Raw genomic sequence first — 15000 nt, 5'->3', positions numbered from 1 at the left:
AGCTCATCAAGTGGTTTAGCAATTTCCGTGAGTTTTACTACATTCAGATGGAGAAGTATGCGCGGCAAGCCATCAACGACGGGGTCACGAGCACTGAGGAGCTGTCTATAACCAGAGACTGTGAGCTGTACAGGGCCCTGAACATGCACTACAATAAAGCAAATGATTTTGAGGTAGGCACTGATCTTTGTTTCTGTGTGTGTGAGTTGCTCCAAGGTCCAGGCTGCCTTTAAAATAATGTACCTTTCTGATGTGGCTGTGGCCAGTGAAATCTTGGCATTCCACATCCCTGACTTATGCTAATTAATCTTTTTAGCCCTGGTAGCTGGAGACTTATGCCTCACTAGGACTGGACAAGAGATAAAAGTTTTCACTTTTTTTTTTTAATAAGTTTCTTAGTTTTGACTTTTTGAAGTTTCCTTTAGGAGGGACAGTAGTAAAAGAATTCACCTCACAGCTCTTCTTAAGCTCCCTAATTGTGTGATCAAACACTCTGCTTTCCTTTATTTGATTTACAGAACTAAAATGCATTTGCTTTGTCCGACTGCAGGATAAAATGAGTACTCGAAGTAAATGCTCTGTTTTCTGCTGTAACAGGTTTGTGGCTTTGATTAAGATTCCTGTTTACAGGCCAGCCTGGTAGCTCAGCGGACTATTGTTATCATTAACATGCTGACCCTCGGCGATACCACGGGAGAGTGTTTCTCCCTGCTGAGGATGGCAGTTTGCATTGTTCAGGTAGTCAGATGTAATGATGCATTTGAACAGGGTGTGCATGTGGGGGAGGCTCGAGTAATCCCATCTCTTGGTAGAGTGGGAAAGCAATGGTCATACTAATTATTAATTTATTTCTTTTTCCTGTCTAAAATCCCTCTGATGGATCTTTAGTGAGGCTTGTTTTCATAGCACATAAGTTCAGATGATGCAAGAAGTCTAATCAAAGACTTTGTCGTCTTTCTTGGCTGTTTCCCCCTCTTGTGGGCTGGCAGAGTTTTCTGGGAGGATGGTTGCATGGAAGGGGCAGATGAAGGAAGAGGGGGAAAGAGGATGTTCCTCAAGGGTTTTGCTATTCACTGCGGATGATGGCAACACCTAGACTGTTTTTGGTGTGCCATGACTCCCAAGGGCTCTGGCCCTACAGGAAATCAAGCAGGCACAAGACAGGAGACTCCCACCCCTGGGATGTAGCTCTGCCCTGATGCCAAGGAACAGTGACTAAATACAGGAGCAGAAAAGGAAATATAGAAGGAGATAAGTGTGACCAAGTTTTTCCTTGTGCTTAGATTCCCTCAAGTTTTTTCTTACTTTTTTCTGTCTGTAGAACATAGGTTGAAATGTTCCTTGCCCTCAAAAGTTCTTGTACTCTTGATAATTTCAGACACTTAGAACTCATTTTCAAAGTGTTAGTGCCAGTGTTAATGTCAATGGATTACTCCAGTGAAGAATTGTGGAGAGTGTATATGTTTTTTCATGGAGATAAGAAAATATAAATCTCATTTTTAGTACTGCTAGTGATTTCAGTCTCCTCAGCTAAGGGTCCTGCAGTTGGTTGGAAAGCAGCCCCTTGGTTTGCTTTCCTGTTGTGGAGGGAAAGAGATATTATAAATGGTGATTGCAAATTCATTCACTTAGTCTTCCTTGTGGTATGTACTGCAATGAAAATTTCCTAGAGTTCAGGTCTTGGTTCTGCACTGAGGATCCAGCAGTTATGAGAGCATTAAACTGTATGGTGCAATGTTTAATGCAGACAGTGTAACTTTTCCTGATAAATGCCCATCCCCTCCCCCACAAGCTGGAAAGCAAAAATGACAAGTACTGTAATGTTGAAATTGGATCCAAAAGGATTTAGCAAACTGAGCATTTGCCATATTTAGCATCATCAAAGTTCCTTCCTCTCATACTTCAATGATGCTTTGCTGATCTTCTGATTAGGCTGATATGCTGTTTCTCTTAAATCACCTGCACTCTCATTCCTAAACCCTCCTGTTTATCTGTTCTTGGGTCACATTCATGCATATACTTTGTGCATATATTCCTAAATCGACTATCAGGAAAAAAATGCTAAAGCTAGAATGTGTGTTTGGTCCATATCAGGCTGTGCCATTGATTTGTTCAAGAATTTGTCATACTGTGCTCCTGTCCCTGGGCATTGCCACTGACAGCTTGTAGCAAAGTCAAATAAGATGTTTAACAACCACATGTCCTATCGTTTTTAGCTTTGCCATTGTACCCTTGTGGCTGTGAGCCAGAGGCAGATCCAAGGCCTCCTCCTGTGCGGTGCAACTTTGCCTGTGTTTTGTGTGTACACGTGTGTAGCCAGTTCCACATTTTTCTCTCTTGCAGTAGGGTTAGCTGGAGAAACATGTGCTGAGCTGCACAGAGCAATTAGGACCTGAGTTTTGAAAGGGGAAAAAAAAAAAGAAAAAACAGTTTGGGTTGTTTTGGGGTTTTTGGGTTTTTTTTGTGGTGTTGGTTTTTTGGGTTTTGGGGTTTTTTTGGGGTGGAAGGTGAAGATGCTTCTCTGTTCTGGGGCCATTCTTCCAGGAAGGAAGAAGGTGGGTTGTTCTGGTGAACGAAAGCCACATATGTCAGTGTCCCAGCTCAAGTTGGTCAGAAAGAGAGGACAGATTGCTGTGCCACTTGATATCTGTCTCATCTGTGGTGTTGCCATAGGCTTTTGAATGCCAGCTGCAATAATTAAAGTCAGGTATTGTTGCTATGCATTAAAAGAAAAAGAAAGGAAAATTAAACCTAAATAATTTTTGTAACACTCTTTCAGAATCTGTCCTAACACACGTCATCAGAGCTCACAGTTGTGACTCTGGCAGGATGATTGAAAACCAGGGGGATACCATGCTTTGAGTTAAAATAGAAATACAGTTAAAAAACATGAGTTGAAATAAAGATTAGTTTAACATGAGTTTAAAAACATAAACAAGAGGGTTTATTTTCTGATTTATGTACTTACAACCAAAAGAAATTGGCCTGAGGACAATACCTGAATTTTAACCTTGCTTTGTCTCCCACTCCTTCTCAATCATCCTTGTTCCCTGGCATTTTTTAGCAGTTACCGTCATTCTCCACGTATTAACATCTCTCTGCACGGTGCCCATTCCTTTTCCTCGTGGGCATTTAACAAGTCTGCCTCAGTTCTGAAGTGTCAGGGTCTCTGTGGTGGCAGTTCTGCTCTGTGCCCCCCTGCCTGCTCCTCCTGCTCGCCCCGCTCCTCTGCAGGGTGGGCAAACCCCAGCAATCCCTGCAAGCGCCACCTTCCTGAGCTCATCCCGCCCGCTGCTTCACGGGAACTCGCCCGATTTTGCAGATGTAGTTGTTGAGATGGATCACAATGGCGAGGCGTCTGCCAAGCTGCGTTATTTGCACAAACACACTGTCTGCAGTTTTGGTACAGCGGGGCTCGACGCGAGGGTTGCCTCATTTCGCAGCGCTAGCAACGGCACATGGTGTTTCCAAGGCGGAGAAAACCATTTTTAAGAAGTTTGCCCTTCTTTTGGCAGGGGAAAACCACACTAGTGGGAAAAACCTAATTAAGACCAGTTGTACTCAGGTCTTAGCAGAATGTTTAACTTAAGGCACTCTGAGTTAGTCCCATAAAAATCAATGGGATGATGTAAAACAAGTCAAATAACACCACCTATAAAATCTAAGTAATAACCCAGTCACGTAAGCGGCCTACAAGCCCTTGAGAGGAATGCAGGCTGCCAACATTTTCAGAAGTGATGATGATTTTAGGTAAATTTCATTTTGGGATACTCAGTAAGAGTCACTTTGTCAGAAGGTCCTCAACAGTCCATTCCCTGAAAATGAAGTGTGCCCAGCACTGCATCCAAAAATTAAGACATCCTAAATTATAAAAATATGCTGGCCACTTATATGCTTATTTTAGGAACCTGTATTCTTCCCCAGTTTCATCTGCAGGATTCATCTTGAACTGAATTGGTGCTCATCAAAAGGAGAATTAAAGTCCTCGAACCTGATTCTCATTTAAACTAAGACCACTTTTGAGTGGCTTTGCTGCACGTAGGCACGGTAAAGTACAGTTTATAACCACCCCAATACTCTGGAGCAGTGCAAAACAGCCTCAAGAGAAGTGAAAATCAAGTCTGTAACTTGCTAACTTGCATCCCAAAGGTCACTCTTTCCATGCAAACTGCCCTGCTGTGGCAGTCTCCACGCTTCTTGTGGTACCAGCAGTGAGCACAGCCCAACGGGACAGTTGTTTGTTTCAGTATTGCACTCCTCACATTCTCCCTCAGCTGTATACTTCCTCCTTCAAGGGCTTTATTGTTGTAGTGTTTCAACATCGTTCTCGGCATTCTTAAAGACAGAGTCGGAAGGCTGCTGTCTGCTGATCTGCAGCAAGGGGAGTAAAGCTGCTCTGGCAGTTTGAGAATAACAAATGTAACTGTCCTGAGTCCTCTGAAGGAAAACTGAAACATAGGTGGCCAGATGGTATTTCTTTTTGACTTAAAAATCTTGGTTTCAGGAAACTTAATTGGTGCCCTCTGGCCTTTTTTTTTTTTTTTTTTTTTTTGCCCCCTGTAATTTTGAAGAGGCTCTCTTGTGAAACAGCAGAGCTTTCCTTGAAACTGCACAGGACGTGAACCTGGTTTTTAATCAAGTAACAAAATCCACGGCTTGCAATAGAAGGTCCGTGCATTGCACATATCAGTTAATGCTTATTAATCAGTTTTTGCAGCTAGTTGAACTGCAGACCGTAGTTGGAAGCGGTTAGGGAGAGTCGCGAGAGGAATACTATTGCAGCACTACACCCGGGTCTGCTGTTTGTGTCCTTTGGAATCAAGGTGTTTGTATAATGAAGTTGGCACGTTGATATATGATCTATTTTTTAATGTCATTACAATTTTAGTTCCCTCTGCCTTTTTGTCATTGGGTTGCATTTAAGCACAGCAAGCCCAACTTTAAACTTCCTTACTCAACAGCTTTATTAGTTATAACGTACCGTGACCTTTCTCAACATTCTTAAAGAAAAAGATACAGTGTAATGTCACTTTACTTTGCTTATTGTTCTTTGTTGTGGTGAACAAAGCATTTTCTACAGTGGCTATAGCACATAATTATACAGCTTTCAATAGCGGTGTCTTGGCACATATCAAAGTTCAGAAGAGCCTTTAGAAAAAAAAAGATGTTTTGTGGCAGCCTAGGGAGGGTCTCATCTTTCCTTCAGAAAATAGTTCAAGGCTCTTCTGTCAAGCTTCCCTACTTAGAGCTTTTTCTCCTCCTGCTTCATAAAGTTTAAAGGGGATTCAGTGGAGTTCTATGATCTATTTCCTTTGAAAGATTGTTCCTTTGCACAGAGAAGTCCTTTGACTTCAAGAGTTCACAGATTCATGTCTTTAGGTATCATATGTCTGACCTTATCAGTTACTCTATTTAATGTAGGAGAAAAAGTCTCAACTCTTTGTGTTTGTCTGTTTTGCCTCTGTGAAATGATTTGGTGAAAAGACCATCCTTTTTAACACACCACTGAGAGGCCGTTTCTGACTGTAACCTACCCTGTGGTTCTTCTAAAAAAAAAAAAAAAATTGTCCTTGTGTTTTGTGTATGGATGATTTCACAGTGAGAATAGAATTATACAAGGACAGACACACATAAAAAAAATCTTTTGCTCTTTTTTCCTAAATGATCTATTGGCTATTTTGGTGGCTGCTACTCTGGTTCCCCAACAGGCACAACCATTTAACAAACACAGAGATAGCGGCTGGAGTGCTGGGCCAGCAGTAGGTTTTCCCTTGCTTCGACCTACCCCAAAGGCCTTCATAATTAATTGTCCTTCAGAGATGAGGAAAGTTCAGAGACAGTGTGTGTAGCGATGTCTATTGTCTGACATTCAGTTCTCCTTCCCTCAGCTCTTTTTCTTCATTCCACAAAGGGTTATCAATAGGAGCAGGGAGCAAGCTCTCTTCTAACAGCTGCTGGTGGTGGCTGTAGCTTTCTGTGGAAGGTATCATTGTGTTCAGCCATCTATGGATTAAATGGCTGGAAAAGTTCTAACAACCCTTTCAAACGGGCGTGTTTATTTCATCTAGATTACACAGACCTATTTAGCTAATTAAAAACTTTCTCAGAACCCCTTCTCTCCTATTCAAGGGAAGAAAAAAAATTAAAACACTGCTGTAATTATGAAGAATGGCCGCAGCGAAACTTTGTTAAATAAATGAAAAATTTGATCTGTCAGCTTTGATCCAAATGCACCCAAATAAGCACAGGCTTGTTTGTTGAGTTGTTCTGTGGTTTTGGTTTGTGGTTTGTTGTTTTTTTTTCTTAGAGGGAAACAAGGTGCACGGTAGAAAAAGCATAAAAGAAAACATTGATATAAGCCGAAAAAGAAACAAACACTCACCCAATTTAAAAAACTGCCACAGTTCGAACTGTCTGTGCTCCTAACATCAAAGTGCAAAGACACTGGAGTTTGCTAAACAGATTATTAATATTGTTGTGCCTTCTGTGATTAATTTAGAATCCACTGTGGCATAATTATTAAACTTCATATACAACAGAACAAAATTATATACATGCTTCCTTGTTTTCCCTGATGATATGCTAAACAAAGATATGGTGGGGTTAGTAGATAGGCAAGAAGTACAGTCAAATTAGAGCTGTTTATTAACAATCGCTATGTTACTGCTCCAATTAATTGGGCGAAGCCAAAAAGGACAAATACGATCATTCTTCCACTGAACAGTTTAACTAGCAAATTAGGGAGATTTTAATAATTTTTTTCTCTCTCTCTCTCAAAAAAAAAAAAAACCAACCAAAACCAAAACCAACAAAACAAACAAAAAAAACCCCAAAACTTCACTATGGACCTTCACCTGCATTCTTCATTTTTCACAAATACATCACTTTGCAATGGGAAGAAATAATCATACAAAACATTTTCTGGGCTCCATCTCACTTCCTGACTGTTAAGAAGGACTGCACACCAATCAAGATCAATTATTGTACTGATTAAGTTATTATGTCTGGCATTTTGAAACAGGTTTTCTGTATTTAAGAAGAAATTGCATACAAAGTGGATGCAGCTAATACAGTAATGCAAAAAAAGATCATAAAAAATTAAAGTTATTCTTATGAATCTTTCATTAGAAGCAATGAAAAGGGACATGGGTGAAGCCAAGTGCTTTGTTCTTCTGAGCTCCTCATGTAGGTCCAGATCCTGCAAACAATTACGTACTTGAATGTTCCTTCTGTGAGACTCCTGTTGGCACCTTCAGCCTATCTCCTGCTCTTTCACAGTTTGCCCACTTAGGCCTGTGGATTGCTAGCAGCGTTGTTCTACTTTATCAAACAGATGTTCCCTTTAAAAATTGACAAAAGTTCTGTTAAAAAAAATATATACCACAAAATCACACAGCTGTACGGAGGCAAACACTTGCTTTTATGCAGGAAGAGCTGTTGTGAAATGATTTAAGGCTACTCAGAGCTTTTCAGATTACTCCCCACCGCAAATAACATGTTAAGTACTAAATTACCCTAAGCGGTGTTTTATTACTGATCAATAAAATAGTAATCTTGTCTCTTAGCATGGAAAAATATTTTAGTGGGTTTTTTTCTGGTTTAGTTCAGGGTTAGTTGTAAACCAGAAGGTAAAATCCTCACTGCCCTCACTGAAAAACAAAAAAACAAAAAAAGAAACAAAAAAAAAACCCCAAACAAATCAAAGCCCATGCTTGTTTGTTTCTAGCTTTGCTTTGAGGGAATCCTAGGATTGTTCCAGCTGAATGGTGTTGGGTTTCTGTTCCTGAGTGCGTGTGTGCATGCAGTGATGATGTGCTGTGTTTTGTTTTGGGGTTTTTGATTCTTTTTGGTTTTGTTTCTTTTACAATTATTTACCGTACTCATCTTTATTGCCCCCTCCTCTTCTCAAACAAAACAAAAAAAAATCCTCTTCACACCCCTCCCCCCCAAAAAAAGGAAAAAGAAAAGAAACCAACAGAAACAAAACAAAACAAAACTTGGCAAACTCTTCTGACTCCTACTGCCATTTCATTTTGCATTCAACAAGGGGTAGTGGGAATTGAAACGTCAACTGGAGATCGAGAAAAGCACCAATTTATAGTGTGTTAGCCTTGCACAATTCAAGATTTCTTTTCCTAGCTGCACACATTATACCCAACATCTCGCCACTCTCTTGTGGCAGTTGTGAGGAATGGCTGTTCCTTCCCGTGTGTGTACTACAGGCCTCTAAAGACCCTTATTTATTCTCTCCCATGTCACCTTGTGTACAGTCTGGTCTGTGACACTGATGGTGATTATGTCATTATTTTGCTCTGGGGGCTTTGGCACATCTGCAGAGCTGATGCACATCTTCTTTGTTACGCTGGCATACGTCCCATATCGCAAATGCTTCATTAGCCTTACTGCCTGCCTCCTTGCCAGACAAGAATACCCAAATCCAAGCTTCTTTTTCCTCTGGTCTTTTGTGTCTGTGATGAGCCTTTATTCATCTTCCTAGTTCTTCCCTGTTTTCTATTTTTCTGTGTAAAACTGATTTCCAGATGTCCAACGTTCTCCAAAATCCCATCGTGGATGAGGAGTGAGAAGCAAGGTGAATTTTAACCCATGTCATCCCTCACTCACTTAAAGTCTTATTCCTTACAAGCTGAAATGCTTTTTCTTTCATTCTGTATCTAGCAGGAATTTGTTAGGCAATTTTAAAACCTGGTGTTGGAAAAAAAAAGGGAAAAAAAGGAAAATAAATCTGTGATTACTCTTACCATTTTATAAATCCTAGTTGTGGTAATGGATAACATATAAGTTGCACACGTTTTTTTTTTTTCCAGACTTTCTTCATTTGTTTTAGATAACAGAGCTAAACAGAGCTAAATTTTACACTCAGAATTTTTGGTGGAGCAGCACTGTCTAGTGAAGGCAGAGGGTGTTCATGAGACCTGATCAGCTGAAATTTCTTGTATCCTGTTCTAATGTGTCACATTAGAAGGTCATAGAACATTTCGTACTGCGAAAATTGAGGAAAATGTTTGATCTTCTAAACTTTATCTAAGCTGTTCCATATAAATTTATACCAGAGAGATGTGAAGTAGTGTGTTAGCTTACTAGCTTTGTAAGATTTTTCCCTCGGTATCCCACCCACCCCATGCATTTTCTTCATGACACTGAACTAAATTCTGGGCTGGATTCTGAGTGTCTGGTGTAAATCAGCTCCAGCAATCATTGCAGCTAATTAATATATGCCAGCTGAAGAGCTGTCTTTTGTTGTGTTACTATACAGTCAAGAGTGTGAATATATTTAAAATGTTAATTGGAAAAAAGTTTCATTTAATTTTTTTGAAACTAAACATTAAATGGAGCAGTGGATTTGGAGTCACAGAGCCATCATGTTCATGGATGTGGGGTGGAGGGGGGTGTTGTTTTTATTTTTGTGAGGCATGCTTGCCAAATGAGGAGGTCCCAGACGATCCTGTCTCACAGCGCAGGGTCAGGCCTATGTGACTGACTTTAACAGAAGTCTTACAGATAGGATTGCCCATCCTATAGGACTTTGAATAGGTCACCTTCACACAGAGCACTGTTTGCTTGATATATTCAATGTGTTTTAAAATGGACGAGAGTCAGGCTCTCATAATGTCAATTAGCAAACTGTCAAAATCCTTTGGAAACCGTGGGAGAGGTTCAGCAGCGCTGTGACCTGTGCTGGTTTCTGGGCCAGCTTTCTGGGGTCCTGCCCTTTATCAGAGCAGATATCCCTGGCCTGAGGGAGCAGTGGCAGTGCAGGTCTGCTTGCAGACAGACCTTCCAGCATCGGTGTGGAGCATAGTGGGGATGTTTTCAAATATACCTAAATCTGCAAGGGCAAATATTGAGGTTGTGAGGAAGTGGCAGGACGGTATTACAAGGATCCATAAGGACTCTGTGTTCTTCACGTGTGTGAGACAAAGTGAACCAGGGAGCAGAAAGAGATGCATTTTGTAGCAGTCGTTAATAGCACGTTAATAGCACAAAAAGTGAAGAAATACCATTCAGTCCAAGTGGGAGGGAGCCTTCAGAGTACTGGATCACTTTCCTTAGTTATGCAGAGCCCATCACCTGCAGCACTAGTATAGCTGAATTTTGTGTGCAGAGAGAGTCTTCCTGATAGGTAAGTGTGGGTGGATGGGAGATAGAAAGCCAGCCAGAAGGGCTGGCCGAAAGTAACCGACGTTTTGGAGATGATTTCTCCCTTTAGATCTGGAAGGGGCAAGGTTCAGCTCTCTTATCTGCAGAGGGGGAAGGTACACGGGCGGGCTCTGACTCGTTTTGTGTGCCCTCTGCGGGGGGCCTGGTTCAAGGCTCTGGTGGAAATATGCTGTCACAAGAAGCCGTGTCCAGGTGGTGGTCCAGAGTGCTCAAAGAGGTGGCCTTGAACTTGTTTCTCTACTTAGTTGAGGGGCTTTGTAGAAGCAGCAAACCAGGGTGGCACAATCTCTGTTGCTAAGCAGACAGACTGCTGCGACTGGGACTTGGGGCAGAACTGTGGCACAGACCTATAAATGCATTTAAAGCAGTAGTCTGCAACTTCAGAAAGTTTTTAGAGGAGAGAGGGGAAAATAAACATTACAAATGAAAGGTCTTTAAGTGCCAAATATCAGTGTTGGGTAGGGCGGGGGGAGCAGGAGCTGGAGCAGCTTATCTCTCACAATTGCAGAGAGGGCTGGCTCCATCAGATGAGGCCCAGCCTCGAGGTTATCTAATCCACTGCTGTCTGCAGTCGCACCGTTTCCTTCCGCAAGGGATACAGAGGAGTCAAATGAGAGGGAGCTCAGTCCATTAGGATGTAAGACTTTGTCTTCTGACCTCACAGGCTTGCGAGCCTCACTGGTGCCTAGCAGGTCCCACACTGAAGCTTGTAACAGGGTGTTTGTAGCCCTGTTTGGCTGGCTGCATGCCTCAGGGTGGGATAGATGGAGCAGTTTATCCCTCCATGATGGACTTCCGATGCTCATAAAAGCATGGTTGCACTGGGAGATTTGTCAGAATTGTTCAGTGGGAGCCTGAGCTGGTGGAGACAGCTTCATTTGCAACACCCCTCACCCATAACCATGCACAATTTCCTTCCCCCGCCCCTACCCTCTGCCACTGGAAAGAGGAAAGGAGGTACCCTCTGCCAGAGGGCATGCTTGCCACCTTCATGACACCCCCAAAAGGACCCTGGTGACAGCCTGTCTCCCTGCCAGACTGATTAAACACCACCTGCTTCCCATCCTTCTCCCCCACCTCCCTCCTCACTCCCCCCACCCCAAGCCATGCAAACCAAGGAGGGAGAGGGCACAGTTGGAGCTTTTCAGGGCCAGACAGAGAAGACAAAAGTGACTGCAATGCAGAGAGATGGGAAGAGTGTGCAAGAGCAAGCAACACCAATTACAGATGTTACTATATATATATATATATATATACATTTAAGATTTTTACTAGATGCATAATCATTTTAATTATCACTTCTACTATAGTGTTAGTGGTTCACCTATGGAGCCAAATTCTACTGAACATAAAAAAACCCTTGCCAATTACAAGCTCTGTGAGCCAGTTTACCTCTGTATCCATGGTCTAACCAGCAGTTTCTGCATGCCTGGCTCTTTCACACATGGAACTACCCCATGAAAGCAGAGGGCTTGCTGCTGGTGTGAGACATAACCTGCTCATCACAGTCCAGGCTGTGCCTCCTGCTCCTTCTGAGTAACATATTACATTCCCATTTGGCTGTTGTGTCCAGAGTATGCAATAACCTCTCCGCTGAGCCAGAATCGGGTGGTCGTCCCTATACTCACTTTTCTGGACAGGTTTTTTGTGGGCGCCTGTATGCGGTACCTGCCAGAATTTGGCAGCAGGGTACATAATATGCCGCTTGGTATTGTAGGCAGCCTCTTCTAGCAGATTGCATTTCACCACAATGGACTGAGTTAGACTATTCCTGTGTGGGAGTTTTATTTCTCCTTCAGTTTTTGTATGAGACAGCTTCTGGGGTGTGACAGGAACCCCTCCTGTGACTCTTTCTTACATTTCCCAAAACACACTAAATGCCCAGCTAGCATAAGCTGTAGGAGCCTTACTGATTTTTCCATTCTGTGGCAGTGCCACTGGCAATGCAGCAAGTTAAGGGCAATCAGAGTTTCCATTAGAAGCCTCTACATCTCATGCAGTTCTAATTCATTAGTAAAGCAGAAGAGAAAATTTAATAATCTTCCCAGTAAAATGCTGTTGATGATTTTTGAGGCTGGGGAAAGGGAGAAATGAATTTCAAGGTGCAAAAAGTCTAAACAAATTGAAAATGGGAAGTCTTTCGTTTTGTTTTATCCCGCTCTACTCTCAAGTCCTACCAAGATTTGTGTTTGAAAACCAGCACGTCAAAGCCGTGGTGTTCGCATGCCAGAGCAGCTCTGTTCCGTGCTGGAATGGCTCATCCCCTGAACCGTGGGCACAGCAGTTCCAGGACAGGGGTCCCACGGGGTGCAGTGCTGTGCGTGGGGCAGGATGGGGAGATGGATGGGAGATGGATCCCACCAGGGAAAGCCCCGGGAGGCAGCAGGGGTTTGAGGCTGTGCGAGCTGCGGCAGCGCTGTTTGTGCTCAGCCACCAGCGGCGCTTGGTGCTCCAGCCGCGCAGGGAGCCTGCAGAGTACTTCCCAGTCTTTATTTGTGGAAAAGCTTAATTGAAATGCAAGTGATTAAATCTAATGTATCATGCAGTATCCATTTTCACTGCACTACCACTTTCACTTCCCCGATATTATCAGGCATCTCAGCAGCCCCACTGTCAGGTTTTTTCCTTGTAAGAGCCATGCCCATTCTCTCTCTCCTCTTTGTGAGCTTGGCAGAAGAGATAACAGTAAGCCAGTAGTAGATTACTAGTGCCCCAAACTCTCCTCGTGAGATAAGGAATCTCAGCTTTATTTTAAACAAATACTTTTAACATACATCCTTAAATAGTTTACAAAGAGTAAAAAAACTATGTTGCAACAGTAAATGCAATAAACAACCTCTGTTGTTTGCCTAATTTTTCTCTTTTGAGCTCGACTTGGAATAGTGCTTTTCCCTTCCCAACATCAGCGCTGTCACAAAAGAGTGGCCTTCTCTTTGTGTGGCACAGTGGGAGAACAGACTTTCCTCAACGGCCACCCAGTTTCTTGTCTGTTTTTTTCTCTTTCCAAAAAAATCCGTTTCTTAACAGATTTGTACAGCAGGAGTTGTAAGAGGAAACTTGAAAGCAAAAAATGGAGAATGTGGTGGCACCAGAGAGCTGCTTGTGTAGCCAGGGGGATTGAGAGACACGTAGAGGTGGGCAAAATTATGCTCTGCATTCTAGAAAGAATGCTGGTTGGGAGAAAGGTGTGTTTATTAGAGTGTCCAATAGTTGAGGTATTTTTTGTTTGTGTTTTTAAAATAAAAGCATCCTTTCCAACTATTTCCCTCTCCTCATAAGTGATAATGGAAGAGGCATTAGCCTTTCCATTGCCTGAGCCAACCTGTTTTTTTCTAAGAGGTGTCCAGGATGTTCAGCCAATTGAGTGATCTAATTAGCTGAAAATTGTTAATTTCCTTTACCTTATAAAGCACCTAACACAGAAACTGTTAAATAATGTTAAGTGTCAGACTTAAACTGAGAACATTGGGCCATATGCTGCCATGGCTTTCGCGCCAAAAAGTGTAGCAACTTACTCCAAAACCTGCCTCCAATTCCTGTGTGGAAGCCAAAGCCTCCTGCTTGATATGCTGCCACACCAACTCACAGCGCTAAGATGGTCCCACACAGCAGCTCGCTGCACTCAGGGAACTGGGAATGTGTGTGAGGGGAGGGGACAGTCTAGATAGTCATGGTGGGAGCCAGGACACCCAGCGGGGTGTTGCCCATGCTGCCCTTGCGAGTAGGGGAAAGCTGGTGGTGGGGCAGTGCTGCTCAGGGCAGCATTAGCCTGGAAAAGGCACCAAATCTGTGCCTGCAGCTCCTGACTGCACAAATCCCTGCTCTCCAGGGGCTGAGGATGCCTGGAAGTTCTTGGTTGAAGTGGGGTGTCCCTGGATTGGTGGAGTGCACGCAAGGAAGGGGCTTCCTAGTTGAGTGCCACCAACCTCTCTGCAAGCCCACAGAGAAGTAGCTCCAGAGAAAGTGTGATGTTTTACCTCTAGGGAGGGATCCAAAAGGGCTTTTCCTTGATAAGTTTCCTACGGGACATAGGCTGTGGATATGGGAATGTGTGTTTAGGTGCTAGCTTTCCCCCACAGCCCACAGGTTTTAAACTTTCGCCTATGAGGAAGAGGCTCAGGGCTATGTGTGGGTGACACAAGGGGAGTTTCTCAATCATCTCGTTCAAGAAGGTTGCTCTCTGCCCCCAAAGCTCACCTTACCCTGACTTCAGGGGGGGGTGTGTGCCTGTGCAAATTTAGTTTGTGCTTTGCATGAGTTTTTTTTGGCAGAAGTATTTCTCCTGAATCTGTTCTGCTGTCGCTGTACCTGTGCTGGTGTGCACCACTGTGCATGAAAGCTGTCTGACCTGAGCTACCCATGGTGAGACTGCTCCCCCAGTAGTGATCACTCCTCATCCTGGAGAGGTTCTCCAGCATTTGTCTAGTAGGTGCTATTTATGCCTTAGCTTCAGGCTCCCGACAGAGTTCCCCTGTATAGCCACTGTCCAGATTACCCAGCAAGAAGAGAGATCTGGCCTTGCCCCTCTCATCCCCTCCAACCTGTTTACTCCCACCACCACGACCTTGTGCTCTGCAACGTGAACAGCCTTCACCAGCCAAAGACCTCTGATCCCAAGTCCACAAGAGATTTTGGCTTTCCTATTTGGCAAGGTGACTTGTTGCCCACCAGGTTGACATGAGTAAAGACTTTTTAAATCCATAATGTCCTGTAATTGCAGAACTTGGAAAAAACATCTTGAGCTGTCTATGCTGCGTTTGTTTATTTCTGCTCATAGTTAGGATCGAAAAAATCCAAACTCACATGCACCAAGAATTCTAC

General features: G+C 43.1%; 1 protein-coding gene across 5 annotated transcripts in view; it reads left to right on the top strand.

Annotated features, from left to right (window-relative positions):
• The window catches only part of PROX1 (prospero homeobox 1), a 49821-nt gene that overhangs the window by 21845 nt on the left and 12976 nt on the right, over positions 1 to 15000 (top strand). For all 5 annotated transcript variants that reach the window (XM_085054835.1, XM_085054834.1, XM_085054838.1 and 2 more), the window contains one exon: positions 1 to 173. This exon is cut by the window's left edge and continues 22 nt beyond it. In XM_085054835.1, the coding sequence (XP_084910961.1) occupies positions 1 to 173 (173 nt within the window). The remainder of the gene's footprint in view (positions 174 to 15000) is intronic.

Source organism: Lichenostomus cassidix, chromosome 3 (assembly GCF_008360975.1).
Source record: "Lichenostomus cassidix isolate B80296 chromosome 3, HeHo_3.0, whole genome shotgun sequence".
Lineage (NCBI taxonomy): Eukaryota > Metazoa > Chordata > Aves > Passeriformes > Meliphagidae > Lichenostomus > Lichenostomus cassidix.
Note: the sequence above shows the minus strand (reverse complement) of the source record. Positions and strands in the feature narration are given on the sequence as shown.